At 35.7% G+C, this 19,984-nt stretch overlaps 1 protein-coding gene across 1 annotated transcript; it reads left to right on the top strand.

The window, feature by feature from the left end:
- Positions 1-413: 413 nt before the first annotated feature.
- LOC138317968 (uncharacterized) lies at positions 414-17,782 on the top strand. The gene is made up of 4 exons (XM_069260381.1): positions 414-437; positions 1,138-1,308; positions 6,428-6,529; positions 17,431-17,782. The coding sequence occupies exons 1-4, from the start codon at positions 414-416 to the stop codon at positions 17,644-17,646; spliced, it is 513 nt and encodes a 170-aa protein (XP_069116482.1). The 3' UTR covers positions 17,647-17,782.
- Positions 17,783-19,984: the final 2,202 nt, after the last annotated feature.

Below are 19,984 nucleotides of genomic sequence, written 5' to 3'. Positions count from 1 at the left end.
TAAATATGGATGATATATATGTACGCTATTGTTAACCCCGTAACATGAGGAATGTAATACAATATGCTAATAACAATGCAAATATGATGTCAATGACAGTTCCTTACAAGTGCTAATACCGGATTACATATTACATGTACGCCATTATAATCTCTATATGCACGTATTACATGTAAGGCCATAGTTTTTCTCTCTCTCTGTTTTGCGTCCCTTTGTTTTTCTGAAATCTAACTGCCAGCAAAAGTGAAAAAGACACACACTCATAAATAATAATAAGATTTCCCTACAGAACTCATTCTTTTCAGACGTTATCGTAGACGTTATTGTCTTTGTATACTTCTCCCCCTCAAAATTTATTTCATTTTTCAAATTGATTGGATTGTTATTGTTTAACAAATTTCACATCTTTGAGGATGGTAGACAGCATTGTTTTATCTGTGAGTCTTTTTGTTTTTCAACAATGCTTGTGTTTCTGTTTTAAAGAAATCACTCCTGTTTTTGATTTTTTTTCAAAAAAGCTAGTGTTTTTTTTTGTTTTTCAACAATGCTTGTGTTTTCGTTTTTCAAAAATGCTCGTGTTTTTGTTTAAAAAAAAATACACTTGAGTTTTTATTTTTCAAAATGCTTGCGTTTTTCGGTTTTGTATTCTTGTCTTTCAAAATGTTTGTATTTTTGTTTTTCACTCTTGGGACCTACGCATACCAACGCAGACACAGAAAAGAAAGGAAAACACAACCATGAAACGAGTCGTGTAAACGCTAAAATTTGTTTTTGTTTGTTTCTAGTTTGTTATACTGTGATGCATTGAAAATACAACCGAGGCGTGTGAAAAACAGACTACAGTTTATGTACATGTAATATGGAGTTTATTTTATATATGTACATGTAAAAGTATCATAATGTGCTAGTATACGAAATAATACAATTAAAAAATATTTAGTTTTGTTTAAATTTAAAATTTAGAAGACATAACTGACAATTATAAACATGCAGCGCTTAGCGCAATCTTTTGAAGAAATAAGCCCCTTCGAACAGACAAACAAAACTGGACGGAGGTAAAACATATTATTTAATTTAAAGTTTTGTGCTTTAATTCTGGTGTTGAATCTAACTCTGTACATTTTACACTCTTTCCAGGGAGCGGACATCATTGTATTCCCGGAAGACGGTGTCTATGGTTTTGGCTTCTCTTGGGAAGGAATAACTCCTTATTTGGAATACATTCCGGATCCAAGCGAAATTAAGTGGAATGCATGCGCAGAACCCGACAGATATCCAAATACTGAGTTGGCCGAACTTATCCCGCGAGTAAGTTTGGCCACCCCCGGGCAGGTTTGACCACCTCTGTTGCTATAAATATCTCGTATCACTTTCAAGGAGGTATTCTTTACTCTGTAGATTGAAAACGTTATAACTCTTTACATGATAATTGTTTTTTATTAGTTTAACCAACATTATATATGGACATATGCGTTTTTTTATGAATCAGCTTAAATAAGCTAACAGCACACTCTTCGAAACAAAGTATTTAATGGATCTGTCTTATCTAGTGGGAAAAATCAAGAACATTTATTTATACAGAATTATTATCAAAAGAAAAATCGGGAAATGCTAGACAAAAACATTAAATTATATGTGTTGTTACTAAATTTCTTCAGAGGACTATAAATCCTGCACTAGCAGTGAATGTTTTTTTTTAATAATTAGCAATGAAATGATTACACTTATCTTTGAACGTGCAACATTTTGTTTATAAAATAGGAACACCTTTATCTTTTCAATTTTATTAGATTGTTTATTTCCAATATTTGGGAATCAATTTACATTTTATTTTTTTATTTTTATGCTTTGTCAGTATTACATATACTGAGCCAAATGCCTGTGCTTGAACTCTACGTTTGATTAATCGGTTACAAAAGCAACAGTATTTTTGTTTTCTGAAATAATTTGAATTCCTAATCTTAAAAAATAGTGTTATTCTTTTTGTGTCGACCATAGTTAAAATGCAGCCTTTGTGTCTTTATATGCTCTCATGTTTTTTTGTTTTGTTTTGTCTGTTGTTTGTTTTGTTTTGTTTTATTCTTTCTCTAATTTTGGACATATGATTCCATTTAAACACATATGTTTATCATTTGGTTTTCCGATTTTAAATAAATGTACATTCAATCATTCAAGAGAAAGATAATGTTATCCTTCTTGCAGCGTGCATTTATAAAGCTACAACCGACGTCGAAATCATAATATTAAAGGGAAGTTAAGAACTCCATAGCTATTCGTATATTGAAAGTCTTAAATATTGAAATACATGTGGTTCATTTTGACTGGATTGACCTTATGAAGAAAAGGAAAACACGTTAGCATTACCTTAAATAGTAAAAACTGTAAATTCAGCTATCTTATATGGCGATTATTTTTTAATACATATATCTTATCCCAAATACATGTAATTTGCGCATTGTATGTAATAATAGATATTATTAAATATATACAACCATTAACCTGTTATGTGTTACGTTATGGTGACTTGGCACATTGTGTGATAATATAACTTGGCGAAAAATTTTGAGATGCTATTTTTTCTCCGCCAATCTATTGATTCAGAAAAAAAAGTTTGATGAATTAAGCTGTAAAAATCATTCTTGAATGGACAGACAAAGATGTATAAAGACTAATAAACATTAATAACAGTACAGACTTAAAGTGTTTATAAAAACATGCATGCAAAAGTCACCTTACAATTACTAACAACATTGTAGAAATGTGAAACGAAATTAAAGACCATACCTCGGCCGCATCTTTAGACGTACATTGTATACATACAAAACAATGTTTAATTAATTTTGGCAAAACTGCCAAAAAATCATGTTAAGCTCTGTTGTGTATATGTAAAATTAAAATCTATGCATTGTAAGTATTGTAAATCTGTAAATATAAGTAGTGAATTACATATTAAAAGCTCTTTGCTACGCCGCTTGAGGCGTAGCAGTTAGAATCGTATGCAAATCACGCCATCTTGCAGGATGGCCATGTAGCAAGAACGCTTGAATCAGACGGATATTCAGTGTGTTACAAGCATTGCCTGTCGAAGTAATATTAAAACGAATGACGGAAACAGACCTGAATATGTCCGGGATTTCGGCGCCATCTTCCTGATAAATCGTGGTCACGCAGGGCTTGCATCTATCGAGATTTTAGTAGAGAATTAGGGCCGTTTTTAATTATACGGTTTGACTGGTTGGACCTTGTTGTTCATTTATTAATTAAAAACAGGCCTGGTGATTTTATATTGTTTTCAGACGATCCTTGACTTTAGCCCTCACAGGCCTGTATAAAAAAAATACAGGTCCGTCAGGATTTATACTTGAAATAATGACTTTAACCAACGGTCGAACCGGTTGTTCCGAATAAACGAAAACGGTCAAGCATTCATGGTATATCTATTCTGAAAAACCGAATGACCGTTATAGTTTGGCGGATTTTCCAGCAAGTTATCAGTCATTAATAATTTTCAATGATTTCTCATAATAAATATACTGTGACAAAATATGCATTTAGTTTCATAAGCAATTCACGCCATCTTGCAGGATAGTCGTGTAGCAAGAACGTCTGAACAAGCATCGCTTTTTCTTTGAAGAATATCACACCAAATTAAGGAAACAGACTTGAATCTGTCCTGATTCGGACGCCACCTTTCTGATAAAGCATGGTCGCACAGCGCTTGCATCCGTTCAGATTTCAGTTTTTCTGAATAAGTATCTTCTAGAAATACAGATGGAAAAAATATATCTGTAGTAGTATACCATGTTCGAGACATTACTTTTATATTATCTTATTTAATTTAGCTCACCATCGTGTAACAATAATAAGCAGACAATGCGTATATACGTAGATGCTAATTAACGGGACACGAAACAAATGACAGTACATACTAAAAGCGTAATGAAAACGGAACATAGAAAAAACACAGAAACATATTATATTAAATTCAATATTTTCTTTGCCTTTTCTCTGAGCTTAGCAATCTCTGCATAAAACCCTTTTTATTTATGTTGGTAGCAAAAGCAATATTAAAACTGTTCGTCTGTACTAGATCTCGCTACAATACCTTGCACTAACACAAGCTCACAAATTATAAAATGGCTTTCAACAGAACAATTAAAATTGCAAAACAATATCGTCATATCATTGTTTAATTTCCATATTCTGTCTAATCAAAGGATTAAGCTTCATTGTAGCCCACTTAGCTTTTTGGGAAGCTAATACTTAATTTGATTTAACTTAAATATCAGCCATTTCAGGTTTGGATTTCTAATTCTTTTGTCTAACTCTCATTCATCGTGTGGTACGGTCCATGGCCAATAGTACTTACAAAATTTTGTAAAATTACAAAAATCACAACAAAAGTTTGGCGTGATTTGAAAATTAAACTGGTTGTCAACATAGTAATCACTAACCTAGCTTGGTCCGATATCTCACAATGCCGTTTTATAGTGCTAACTTAATTCATTCTCTAGACACAAGGACGAGCATCCAACTAATTTTAGTTACTGACATTTTATTTTCTGTCTTGAGCGATTTGTATGATCCGATTCTTTTGTCTAATTTTAATTTTATCTCTACTCTAGCTCTAACTCTAATATGAATGTTAATTACTTCTGCTATGTCAATATCTTGAAATGGTATATCCATGGTTCAATATTATCCGTATATGATATATTTGACTTTAGATGGGAATGTATTTCAGGACGTGAACAAATGAACAATGTAAGTATAAATAAAAGCTAATTAGAATGTCAGCTGAGATATAGCCAATTCTGTTTAAGATCAAGTATAAAAACTGTCTACAGAAATTAAAAAGTGGGCAAAAGAAGAAAAAATGGTTAATGTCTTCAGTATGATTACCACAATCACATTGAGCACTGTCAATTAAAGTTTCACTAAATCTATCATAATTAAGGTTACTAACTCCTTGTCGGAGTTGACACAGTACTATGTTAATAGATCGGGGGGAACAATATGTAAAAATCACACTAACAACAGACAGAGTTGTAATGAGTTTATCAACTTTATTTTTAAATATTGATATAGATTGTGAATTAATAACTTTATTTTTAAATATTGATATAGATTGTTAATTAATAATATGTTCATCTAACTGATTGCATATGTTTATTGTGCGCTTTTAAACACTTAATGGAGGTTTATCTTATAAATCAAGATGTTTCCCCCCTTTGCTGATAGGATCGATTACTATTTTCATCTGTTTTCTGTGATATAAGTAAGGCTTGATCGAGTATGGCAATTAAAAAATACACATTCTGTTTAACTAGTGCTACAATCAATTACTATAATTGATTGTAAAACATGTGTGACACTAATAAATATTGTACAGTGTGGTTTTTTATATGATGATTTAAAAAAGCAATAATAATTGTATAATAAATAATATAAGATATATAAGTGAGTGCTTGAACTTAATTAACAAAACTTAAGTATATCTTATTATGTTTCTTATCATACATGTACATATGTAGGTATGAATATAAAAATTACCTGGTTGAAAAGTTACCTGAGTATTATAGTTTGAAACGGACCGTATAACTAAACTTCAAAGGATTTCCTACATAAACACCTCCCATTGTATTTACCAGAGTTGGTGTTCGGGGAATGAGCCGTTATGGTTGCCGAAAGAGTAATGTAGACATATTATAATGTGTTTGACCCTATAGCTAAATGACCGTGGTTATTGATCGACCTTTAAACGCTAACAAACAAAACAAACAAACAAATCATATTTTTGTAGATCAGGTCATCGGTAAAATACTGCATTTTAATTAATATTAGGTTATTGAAATATTTAAAATTTTGTTCAAGCACAGGTACTTCACATGGGCAAATTTCTCCTTTCTCTCTCTCTCTTATTTATAATTTGCTTCAGTCTTGCTGTAAAATGACACATATCAGGTAAGACGGTATTTAACCTAGAGCAGATTAACTTTCCACCACATGGAGACTCGGGGATGGATTATTTCTACAATGATCTTGTGGTTTCACATCTCGATATGACTTCTTCACAGATCCGCATGACTTCACCACAAAACAAGTAATGCATCATAATGTGATTACGCGCTGATTTATATATGTAACACGGCATCACCTGCTTTACGATTGGACAATACTGAAATGACGTCAAAGGAAGAATTACCGCACAAGGGTATTTTCCCTCGCACTAAATATATAAACCAATCAACAGTCGGTTGTAACCGTGTGAATAACGGGTGAACATGACACATACATTTGATATAACGTTTGTTTTTTCACCTGTTTCTTTATTTTGAAGTCTGTACTTGTCACATCGACTAGTGTGAAATCATGAATAACTTACTGAGTTTATGTGTATTTCTCTATTTGCTTGTTAATTTAACAGAAGGACATTTACTTAGAAGTAATGAACGTTATGGAACTGATGCTACGAATTTCGAAACTTTTGAGGCATATCGACGGCGTATATACAGTTTTTCAAAGCGAGGTACGTATATAGATATGAATATATCATTTCATGATCATCTGAATAACATTGAATGTCTCATTTGAAAAATAAAACTTATCTTCAAAACTATAAATTGTAAAAATAATTACAATGAGAGCTGTTAGTAACATGTATTGTCGTCCTATGGCTGGCTATGTTGGTCGAAATGACGACAAGGAGTAGGGTAGAAGCTTGTTGACGGCTTTTATTCAAAGTGTAGACAAGAGTTCTCACTTTCTCTCTCTCATGTGTGTGGCCCTAGAGGAGGCGGTGACGTAGGTGTATGTGAGGCGGAAGTACCCAGTCTCAGTCTTATTCCCGTCTGATGTCCGTCTAATTTCAGTCTAGTTTCAGTCTCCGTCTGGTTTCAGTCTCAGTTCTGGTTTCAGTCTCCGTCTGGGGCCTATTGCGGCCCTCTATTTATAATGATTGGGTACGTGACTGGTACACGTGCCGTTGGGACAATGCTTGCCCCAAAGGTTACCCAGCTCATCATAAACTGTCAAAATTTACTAATTTTAATTCAGAATACAGCCTTACCGGCGCCTGATGCAGGCTTAACAAAATAGAAATGTTCTGATTTTCTGACTGGACTTGGTTGAGGCTGGACAGAACCGCCTGTAATATGCACATTTTGCACAAACTATACTGCGCAGTTAAACAGGTGTGTGGACCACGTGATGTCCTGTCATTTCTTCCAGAACATTCCACGTAGTCCCTACCATACCCATACCTATTTGGTAACAATTAACTAATAAATTGGTCACCTAGTTTAACACGTGCATAGACCGTGCGATGTCCTGTCATGCTTTCCAGAACATCCCACATAGTCGCTACTAAGTAGGTGCCGTAACAATTTACTGATATTTCGGTCACCTAGTTTGGCCATGCCTTAAAACAACAACCTAACTCTGGCTGCAAACATGAGTAAACAATCCCGCGTTACTGACCTTTAAATATACTACACATCAGTACTAGGTATAAGCAACATTATATACACCACAATAATGCACTATGAAATTAAACACAGCCTAATAAATATATACATGGTTGTTATTAAATAACTAATACTTGTACTCTTATAAAATACACTATAATTTAACTCAGCCTCGTGATCCACAATTATACACGGCTAACATAACAACTTCTGTCAAGGTTCAACAGGTACCCCACTTCCTGTTTACCTAGCGGGAATATTCAAATATCATATCTATTAATGATATTCATGGGGACTTAAGCAGGGCTACTAGCCTGTCTATCTCTATAGGGTTATAATCATCTATCACCAATAATATTATTTGGGCTTAAGCAAGGCTACCAGCCTGCCTACCTCTATAGGGTTACAATCGCCCCTTTCTTCAAACAAGACAATATGTAAGGCATTTCTCAGAATGGCTTACATATTTCTTAACGCAAAGTATCAAGTATTATTAATATTTCAATTTACCACCGCCTCCTTTTAAAAAAAAATCCCTAAATAGTAACTAGTGGCCATTCCATTCATTTCTCCTTTCAACCTTCTTTCATTCGCATGCGTCATGCAGTATATCTTTAATTATCGCGAAGTTATCCTATTAAACGTTAAACTATTAAACTCTTTTACCTTAATGCACAATATGTACATGTACATACACATATTGTAATTATCTTGGACGTTATACTATAAACATCTCTTTAATATATTCATGCAATATAAAGTCTTATTTACAGTCACAGTTCTATGGTCACAACATCATAAAGTTGGCGAGTAATTATATTTCACAGTTCGTCCATTGTAGTTCAAACATATTTCACAGTTCGTCCATTGTAGTTCAAACATATTTCACATTCACTTCCATTGTAGTTCGAACATACAATGTATTTAACAGTTTGAACCTATTTAACAGTCACACAGTTCCATGGTAACTTCATCGTTAAAAATAATTCGTAATGATATGGCTGCTCCTATATAAAAATCCACAGTTTATTTCCACAGTTGCTGCTTATTTAGTTATATCCAGAGCTTCTTTATGTTCTTAGGTCCGTCATCCACCACGGTTCTTGAAGAGGTCACATTTTGTCTTATCCGCATTAAGACATTGTGATTTTTTTTAATTGATTAACGTTAATATCCAGACAAGAGTTGGTCTTGTTAACACCAAGACGTTTCCGTATTGTCTTGTAATAACCGAGACATTATATGTATATCTTTGTCTCGTAAGTATCTTTAATCGTTAAATATCAAGGCATAATGTTTCACCGGGTCATTATCATTTCCTTCTTCACATTTAGACATTGTCTTGTTACGACCAAGACGTTACTTTATATCTGTCTATGGAAGACTGAGCTCTTTTCTTAAGTCTGGGTATATTACACTTCGTACTCGGGTTGTAAGGCAGTCCTGTTTACCTGATTCAATTCCTCCACTTCCTGATGAGGCAGTTACATCTGCCTCGGCGAGGTCAACGCCCTCAGGGTAATTTCCTGACATCAGTGTAGGTTTTTCTGTGTTTTCTTGTTCCTGGTGGACGAGTTCCTTGATGTATGTTGTCATCAATTCTTCTAAGGCTGTCATGTCTTCTGTGGATTGGTTACTTTTGTGTCTTTGCATGGGTCTTGAGGCTTGCGAGACACTCGACTCTGACTTTCCCCTTTTCACTGACCATTTACCTAACCTACATTTCTGACATTTATCCCTAATTCTCCTACGACATAAATATATCACTATAACAACAACTACTACCACACCTACTATCGACAAGTAGGTCGAGAGGGGCAAATCAGATTCCATGGGTTCAAGATCAAATGAATTGTCAAGTTCATTTATCAACTCATCAATGGGGATTTCCTTTATAGGCTTAAGTTTATGGGGGTATCTTAATGTTTTTTACATTTGGTAGTCTTTGGGTCATTGGTTTCCAGAGTTCAATGGAGCCTACATAATAATTTGAAATCACCTGTTGAAAATGATCTGTTAGGTTATATTTACTCTCTGAATGATAATATGAGGGCAAGGTCATATATTCATTTGATGCAGAACAACCTTCCGTAAGGGATAAGGTGTCAATAGGGTATCTGGTCACCACAGTACCAGATTGGGTTCTATAGGGGCATTTCAGTGTAAAGGTCAAAGATCTATCGTGGACAACTATCCATTGGCCATTGGTCAAATACTGGGCCATAGGGGCAGTGTTTGTATTTTGTACTACTGTAGTACAATATTTAACTAAATTATTGGTCCAATTCATAAAAAGATTAACAATACATTTCTTATTTCCCATTACAGTATACATTGGACTACGAAACCTGCAGTAGTTTGTAACGCTATTTACACATTGATTCATCTCCTCAATTGTCATTGTAACCAATTGTGTTTTCCCTTCATTAATTGCAAGAGCTTTTGCTTCTAATTTATAAGTCGCCAAAATATTTGTTTGATTCGATCCAAGGTACGGAAGAGGAAGGTTATGTGCTCGGTACACAACAAACTTGCCAACCATGTCTATTAATGGAATCGAAATAACTACAATAAGGCTATCAGTACTAATAAGTGTCGTACAGGTCACTGTCTTATAAAATTCCCAAAGGTCAGTTTCCGTGTCAAAAGGTACTCTAACACCTGGGTCAAGTTTGCTTTCTACTTCTATAAGGAGTTCGTACAAGTCTGGGGGTGAAATGACTGAAGGGCTTAAATGTCCTAGAGATAGCATATTGATCTGAAGTTTCAAATGATTAAGATAATCTCTAGCTAATCCAACTAATTCCTTTGCTTCACTAAGGGCCCTATCGATCTTAGTGTATGTACCTAAATATTCATCAATATCTTAGATTAAGAACAAAAGCTTATATTTCGTTTTCTGAAACGATAAGAAACGGGTCACTAATGAATCTCGTTATTGATCTCGAAGAAAATATTTCAGACATTTTTTAAATAGCTCTGAATTGTCCTCAGAGTCTCTTGATATATTTCTCTTAACTTTCTTTGTCTGGTTCTTAGAATCTACATCTTTTCTATTGTTGAGCCTATCATCTTGACATGTTTTATCTACTGCGGTGGAGATTTGGGTCGTAACTTCATTTGCTAATTTATTTATCGCATCAATCTCCATGTCATCAGCAGTACCACCAGTCTCAGACGCATCTACAAAATCATCATCATCGTCGTCATCTGTCTGAGTGTCAGCGTTATTGTTTTCATTTAACTTACCTTTCAATTGTGATAAAGGTATAAGTTCATCATCTGAATCAATAGGACTAGCTTTGTCCAATTCTCGGGTCCGGAGCCTTTGTCTTAGCTCCATTAACGGAATATCATCCTCAGAGTCCGAATCTGACCTTTCTTGTCTTCTATATCTTATGACTCTTTTTAAGGATGTTTCCTCCTCAGACTCCTCTGAACTACTCTCAGGGGGAACTACATATGTCGATTTCCTTAAAGGTCGACCTATATTATCTTTGGGCAACTCCCATTCATCAACATTTGCTAATCGTAAATGCCTCGCGTGTGTCTTCGTGACTTCACCTGTAAGCTGGTTTCTTACCTTAAAACTTACTGGTCCAGTTTGCTCTATAATCCTATAGTAAGGTGTCCATTTATTGTCCAGTTTTGAGGTACGCTTATGGTTTCTTATGTAAACCGGATCTCCTGTCTTAAGATTCTCGTCTTTACAGTTCCTATCAGCGAGTTTCTTCTGTTTCTTCTTCGCTTGCTTCATGTGTCTATGCACTAGAACAAAGGACTTATGTTGCTGCTCTAAGGCGATCTTGTGTAACTCTTCACCGGCATACCGCCGTCTTGGCTTTAAGATTGTGTCCAAGGGGAGTACTACATCGCGGTTATAAAGCAGAAAGAAAGGCGAAGCCTTTGTTACCTCACTGGTATGAAATCTTACTGCGGCCAAAACTTGGTTTAAGAAAAGATCCCACGTGTTAACGTTTTCTTTGATCTTCTTGGCCAAAATGTCTACCATCGTTCTATGAAATCTCTCCACTTTTCCATTTGACTGAGGGCAATAATAAGAAGTGGTAACATGGTGGATATTCAATGCTTTTAGTGTCTCCTTTACTGATCTAGCGATATTCTCTGAACCGTTATCTGTAACCAGTTCTAATACGCTACCATATCTTGGGAATAGTTCTTCCAAGATAAGATGTACAATGTTTGCTGCTGATTTGTCAGGGACTGGAAATGCTTCCGGAAAGCCAGAGTAAACATCTATGAACGACACGATGTATTTGTTTCCTGATAATGTCTGGGGATAAGGGCCTGATAAATCCATTGCTACCTTAGCAAAAGGGTATGGGGGTATCTGGCTGTCTTGAAGAGGAGGATGAGGGTTACTGTGACTTCTTGTCTGACAAGTCACACACTTTTCAATGTGTTGGTGAACCTTCTTGTATAACAAAGGAAAATAATACTTCTTTCTTATTGCGTCATATGTTTTGTCAACTGCCATATGACCTAGGAAATCATGATACTGTGTTATCACCATTCCTTCAAGTTCCTTCGGAATGTAAAGTCTCAAGACCGGGTCATCTGATTCCGCGTTTGACAAATAATACACTAAGTTATCTACAACCAAGAAGCGCTCCTCCTCACTCTTGGTTGCTTGTCCATTACAAAGTCTAAGTCTCAGCTTTGATATGTCTTCGTCATTGTCTTGAGTTTTTCTTATGTCTATGTCTTTAGGGAGATCCATATGAGGTTTAACAATATCGTCTGGAGTATCAACTGTACTACTGACAAAGTCTCTTGGCTTAAATTTGTTAGAGTTGAGAGCTCCAATCTCTAAGGCTCTGTCATCTACGTCCAAGACATCATGAATGTCTGTAGTTTCCTGTGTTTCTCCTTGCTTATCCTCAGCTTCTTCCGCTGTATCTGTTGGTAGTCGCGATAGTAAGTCCGCGCAACAATTAAATCTACCTTCAATATATTCTACCTTACAATTATAGGACGCTACAGTAAGGGACCATAAGGAGAGTTTCTTATTCAATGTCTTCTTGTCTGAGAATATGTAAGAAAGTGGGCGATGGTCCGTTCTTATTACAAAGGAACTGTTGTGTAAGTAGTTATCAAGCTTCTGAAGAGCATATACCACAGCAAATGCTTCCTTCTCTATCACAGACCACCTACGCTGTGTTGGGCTAAGCTTATGTGACAAGTAATAAAGTGGCATTTCTTCACCTTCCTTTGTCTTCTGTGTAAGACAAGCTCCTATGCATGTGTCTGATGCATCTGTATAAAGCACATATGGTAGGTTTGGGTCTGGGTATGCTAGTAGAGGTACTACTGTAAGACTTTCTTTAAGATAGTCAAATGACTTCTGACATTCTTCAGTCCATTTGAACCTAGCATACTTCTTGGTTAGTTCTGTAAGACATTCCGCTATTTTTGAGAAGTTGGGGATGTGCTTCCTATAGTAACCGCACATTCCAATGAATGCTCTTACATCTCTTACGCAAGTAGGGGTTGGTAAGGCCCTAATAGCTTCAACTTTCTTTTGGTCCGGCTTTACACCTTTGTCCGTAATCATAAAGCCAAGATATTCCGTCTCTTTCTTGAAGAAAGTGCATTTCTTAAGCTTTAGTTTGAGTCCATGTTGTCTTAATTTGTTGAAGACTATCTGTAAGTGTTTCAGGTGTTCTTCAGCTGTCCTACTGTAAATTATGACATCATCAAGGTAAGCTGTGGAGAATTGTTCACATCCTTGTAAGACAATATTCATCAATTCTTGGAAGACAGCAGGGGCGTTACTTAGTCCGAAAGGCATTCTGTTGAACTGGAATAGTCCTTTGTGACAGGCAAAAGCTGTCTTTTGTTTACTTTCCTCGTCGAGTTCTACTTGCCAATATCCACTTTTCAAATTTAATGTAGTGAAATGTTTTGAGTGTCCTAGGAGGGTCAAAATGTCATCTATCAAAGGAAGAGGTACTGACATCGGGGTAACGATCTTATTTAAACTCCTAAAATCTACACACATTCTCTTACTTCCATCTTTCTTATCAACTACCACTAAGCCAAAACTCCAGGGACTTCTAGACCTACCTATGACCTTTGCCTTTAACATCTCGTCAATAGCTTCGTCCACTACTTGACGTTTCTTCAGGGGTGTCCTGTAAGGTCGGTTCTTAATTGGTTTGTGATCTCCTGTTTCTATATGCATCTTAACTGTCTTTGTATGTCCAAGCTGAGAATCCTTTTTGGCGAATAGATCCTTGTTTCTTCTTAATATCTTTAGTGTCTCAGCACTGTACTCGTCTGGTACATCTACCTCCTTAAAGTTTTCTTCGTCTTTGTCATCGTCTTTTGTCGCAGTTATACTTGAAATGTCTTTGTCTTCTAAGGCCTGTGCTTTGCCTACTACACTTCCTCGTTTTAGGTTAATCGTCCTGTTTGTTTGGTTAAGTATCAAGATAGGTATCTTGCGAGGGTTCGTGACCTTTGTTACACCGTTTTGTAAGGTCAAACCAGGTTCATCATATATACAAGTGTCATTTGCTGATATCTCTAAGAGCTTTGATCCTGGTATCTTAAAAGTTCTTGGGAGTCTTACCTGACATATCGTTGCCGTTTGCGGTCTTAACAATGTCTTGTGGGTGGTCCTTATTATTGAGGCAATATGTATGTCTTCCTCTAATTGAACATAGGTCTTACCTATACGCATACATGCAAGGTCAAAATATATTCTAACGCCATTTTGTTTAAGAAAATCTAAACCAAGGATGCAGTTTCTGTTCATGCCATCAACAACATAAAATTTATGTCTTAAGGTCAAATGTCTTATTTGAAATGAAATGTCTGCTGAACCTATTACCTTGAGCGGTGTACTGCTGACGGATTGGAGAGTCATGCTTTCTTTTCTTAGTCGTGGTTTATTCGGTAACATCTTAAAAATCCTATTGCTGATTATGGAAACCTCAGCACCTGTGTCTAAAAGAGCTCGTATTTTTTGTTTACCTATTTTTATCACAGTTGTACTTGGGTTACCTGATATTTCTATTTTCTTAGACACATGCTTCTTATTTCTTTTCAACCTCGCCCCATCGGTTTCCTTATGAAGCGAGGTCCTTAGTTTAACGGCCTACCTTTTCTATTTAATTGGGGGCAGTTCTTTCTTATGTGACCTTCTCCATTACATTGAAAACATCTGAATTGCGATCTTTGTTTATTTGGACCTAATAACTGCACTTGTGTGGGGTTCTGAGTTTGCACTCTGTTACCTGTACTATACGACCTATTTTGAGTTTGGTTATGATATCTGCTATTGTCTGAATACCTATTTCTAGGGGCTCTATTAAGGGGTGTCTGTCTCTGTGTTTCCCTAAAACTATTTCTGTCTTGTACTGGGCGTGGTCTATGTCTTATGATATTGTTTTGTTTACATTTATAACACTGTCTCTATCTGGTGTGGTCAATGTCCATTGGTACTTCTCGCCTCGTGTTTGTTTCGTTATGTCTAAGGTTAAAGTATGTGTCTCGCGTAGGGGCTACCTGAGGGTCATATACATGTTCCTGTCTTGGCCTTAAGACCATGTCATTGTCATTATTCATGTCTTGTCTTAGATTGAACCTTTTCCTAAGGTTCTGTTCGCGCATAGCTATATGTACCGCCCTCTCTAATGTGTCTGGGTCCTCGCGCATAACCTTCATCTTAACATAGTCGAAATGCAACCCATCACAAAAGGCGTTAACTAATTGTCTTTGAACAATGCCCTTTTCACATTCCTGGGCATCAGGATACGCGTCTTCTGCTACTTGCAGGAGTCGTTCAGCGTATATTTGGACGCTTTCGTCCTGTTTCTGTATCGTTTTACGTAATAAGGCCATAGCTTGATGCGAATCTGTTATGTCAGCGAATCTTTGTTTGAGGAGTTTCTTAAGGTCCTCCCAAGACAGATCTACCTCTAAATCGTCTAAATATCGTTTGATAAAATCCCCTACTGAACCTACACTTGTTTGATACGCTATTTTAGGGATTTCCTTGTCATCTAGCCCTACTAATTTCGCGTATTTTTCTATTTCTTTTATCCAGGTCTTGAATTTAGTGGGGTCACCCTCAAATGACCTAACGACCTGGAAAACTCCCTGTGCTGTCATAGCTGCAGAGAAGTTCTTAAAATGTTGTGCCATGTTTCTGAACACTACCTCACTATCGTCCTGAGCAATATTCTGATCTGGGGGCATATTTTGATTTTGTTCTGTCTGTGTTAGACCTGCCATACGCTCAGTTAATTGGGCCATGTCTACATCTAAATTGAGAGACATTTTTTTTTTAAATATTGCCAAAAATATGTATACTGACAGTACCTGGTTTCTAACTAACCAAATTATACCACTAAATACCTAATACAACATTAAAAATGGTCAGCTACTAGAGGTACTAATCAAAGTAGAGAAAGTTCGCTTACCTTTAGCCGTCTGTTTCTTCGTCTTCAGGTTCTTTCTTTTCTTCTTTATATTGAAGAGCCTGGTCATGCAGCACCAAATAACATAGCCCTTACCCCACCTTGTCGTCCTATGGATGGCTGTGTTGGTCGAAATGACGACAAGGAGTAGGGTAGAAGCTTGTTGACGGCTTTTATTCAAAGTGTAGACAAGAGTTCTCACTTTCTCTCTCTCTCAAAGGTGGCCCTAGAGGAGGCGGTGACGTAGGTGTATGTGAGGCGGAAGTACCCAGTCTCAGTCTTATTCCCGTCTGATGTCCGTCTAATTTCAGTCTAGTTTCAGTCTCCGTCTGGTTTCAGTCTCAGTTCTGGTTTCAGTCTCCGTCTGGGGCCTATTGCGGCCCTCTATTTATAATGATTGGGTACGTGACTGGTACACGTGCCGTTGGGACAATGCTTGCCCCAAAGGTTACCCAGCTCATCATAAACTGTCAAAATTTACTAATTTTAATTCAGAATACAGCCTTACCGGCGCCTGATGCAGGCTTAACAAAATAGAAATGTTTTGATTTTCTGACTGGACTTGGTTGAGGCTGGACAGAACCGCCTGTAATATGCACATTTTGCACAAACTATACTGCGCAGTTAAACAGGTGTGTGGACCACGTGATGTCCTGTCATTTCTTCCAGAACATTCCACGTAGTCCCTACCATACCCATACCTATTTGGTAACAATTAACTAATAAATTGGTCACCTAGTTTAACACATAGACCGTGCGATGTCCTGTCATGCTTTCCAGAACATCCCACATAGTCGCTACTAAGTAGGTGCCGTAACAATTTACTGATATTTCGGTCACCTAGTTTGGCCATGCCTTAAAACAACAACCTAACTCTGGCTGCAAACATGAGTAAACAATCCCGCGTTACTGACCTTTAAATATACTACACATCAGTACTAGGTATAAGCAACATTATATACACCACAATAATGCACTATGAAATTAAACACAGCCTAATAAATATATACATGGTTGATATTAAATAACTAATACTTGTATTCTTATAAAATACACTATAATTTAACTCAGCCTCGTGATCCACAATTATACACGGCTAACATAACAACTTCTGTCAAGGTTCAACAGGTACCCCACTTCCTGTTTTCCTAGCGGGAATATTCAAATATCATATCTATTAATGATATTCATGGGGACTTAAGCAGGGCTACTAGCCTGTCTATCTCTATAGGGTTATAATCATCTATCACCAATAATATTATTTGGGCTTAAGCAAGGCTACCAGCCTGCCTACCTCTATAGGGTTACAGTATACAGGGATATAACTTTGTCTTGCAAAACCTTTAATTTCAAAAAGAAACAAAAGATTGAAAACAAGAAGCAATGACGTCAGACCTGCAACAAATCGGTTTATTTGATAGTTATATTGGTACATAGCATTGCAATTAACCTATATCGGAAAAAAGTAACAAATTATGTCTGAACCAAATCAATTTACTTTATTTTTATACTTGTAGGTGCAATCAGACCAAAAAGTGTGGATACACACTCAGAGAAACTTCCAGACATTCTGTTGGACATGCTGTGCACTGCTTGCTCTAAAATCAAGGATATTCTGCAAAGACAAAAGTGCCAGACGCGCTATTGCAGTAAGGCATACTTTAGCAGATCGTCTGCCGAAACACAAAGGGATTCCATTGTCAGAAGACAGAGGGATGACGTCAGAAGGATAGAATCCAGAACATGGAAGAGTTACTTATAATGCTAGATATTGATAAAAACATTTTTTCAATTATGTGTACATAGTTAGATATAATTCAAGCTTCACATATACATCCATATGTATTAATTTGTAAACTTAATTTATTACTTTCCCGAGTGCGTTTTGTATTTGTAATGTTTTTGTTTTAACGTTATATGTTCTTTATACATGTTTTTAGTGCATTTGTACACCATTAAATGACTTTGTTCACATATGCTTGTTTGCGCAGATCATATTATCCGTGCTTCACACACTTTCATGTAAGTGTTTAGTCTATAGGGCTATGAACAGCCGATACTATTATGTGGTGAGACACTCATGTAAACTACCTGGAAAATGTGACATTATACGCATACCGTCGCATACCATCTGTCAAATTTTGTGAAATGACACACATTATGTATGTACTTTACACTTCTGTCCCCACCTATTTCGTGGACTCATGGTTATCAAATGAATACAACAGTAATATTAAAGAAGTAACGGTTATTTAAAAACAGAAAAAAAGGATATACATATACTTTTCACTAGCTCCAGCTCATTGGAACGACTTTATTTACCAAACTAATTAGTTGTATAAAATGCTTACCTTGGATCTGCAACACAAGGCATAAAGCTTTTGGCATAGACTATCAGGATTTAGTGAAATCTGGATTTAAAAATGATACCTAGAAGTAACTCTTCTTCTAGAAATTGAGAGACCTGGCACTTGCTTTGCTGCACGACGTTAAACGTTTTCTATTGTTGTTACATGTTTTTTCTAATACGGACACCAAGCTTGAACAGCATATTCATTATGAGGCCTAACTAATGCCGTGTATAAAAGTTTAAAACTGAGTTGGTCAATATACATTCCATTGTCCTTCGCAATACTCCCATGATTAAACTTGCTTTGTTGACCTTTTCACATATATGCTTGTCAAAGGTAAGTTTATCATCTATGGTGGCACCAATATCCTTCTCCAAGTCAACAAACTTTAAGAATTGGGCGTTTTCCTTCAGTCTGTATCCATATTTAGTTGTATTTGAATATCCATATCGCATAGTTATGTAGAAGGATATTCATACTTAAATTCAAGTTCTGATATATGGAATGTTAATTACATGATTATGAAAATATAAACATATTTTGGTTACCTAGCCACATATTATGTGGTGTTATGTTTTGTTATGTTCTTTCGAACGCTCGATCTACCGCTTGCAATCAACTACAAGTAACGAAGATCAATATGTAGTAAGAGAAGCTATTTCACAAGATAGACAAAAAATACAGATACATTTTAATATATTATTAACAACATATAATGACTTACATGTATGCAAAGTGACAGAAACTTTTTCACTTACTGTACTTAACATATATAACACTAATTAAAGGTTTTAATCCTACAATTCGTTTTAATATTATATCATATTATAAAAAATCTTTTATGGAAATGAACTCACATGAATTCGAAATCATCTGTGGAAAGTAATATGTTGACGATTTATAACCTGATTTATAAATGCTTCTGTGATGATGAATGGTTCTGGTTGACAAGTGTAATGCAGATCATGGGGCTATATTCAGTTTCCGATCAGTCCAATATCAATGGAAATCCTTACAAGGCTTGTAGTGATATATTGTAGTATTAACATTAATGGTCAAAAGTAAAAAAAATTGTGATTGCTGAAATTCCCTAATATTAATGTCATAGGTTTGCATATGACATATAATCATTGTCCTAGGTTGATGGTTGAAACTTGGTTTTGTGGATTTTCAAGAACTTGTTTAATATATTTTTGAAAATGTTCATGCCTCTGCTGCTGCTGCTGCTGATGATGATGATGATGATGGCAGCAAAAACATTAGTAATCATATATATTTTTATGATATATCCAGTGGAAATATTAAACAATATCATTTATCAATAAGTTTAAAGAATATTTTAAAGCGAATCTATAGATAATAAATTTAAAGTTATTTTTTAAGTTTTACACAGTTCATGTCGATCCATGCCTGAAAATATTTCTGTGCAATAGGAAGTATCTATTTTTCATATAAATCAACATCATGAAGCACATTTTTGTAACTATTTGATAGCTATACACATTGTATTTACACTACAATTAGACACCAACCAAATACGGCTGAGTAAACAAAGAGATATGTATTTAACCTTTGAGTATGACTCTTTAATCTGTTTTTTACAGTCTGTTGAAAATTAAGCGACTTAATCATAATTTAGTGTGGTGATTGTGATAGAGGCGTAACACAAAAGATGGTTGCGTCCAAAAAGAGAACGCACTCACATGTATGTAAATTTCAA

This window comes from Argopecten irradians, chromosome 1 (genome assembly GCF_041381155.1).
Source record: "Argopecten irradians isolate NY chromosome 1, Ai_NY, whole genome shotgun sequence".
NCBI classification, from domain to species: domain Eukaryota; kingdom Metazoa; phylum Mollusca; class Bivalvia; order Pectinida; family Pectinidae; genus Argopecten; species Argopecten irradians.
This window is presented reverse-complemented; position numbering and strand designations above follow the sequence as displayed.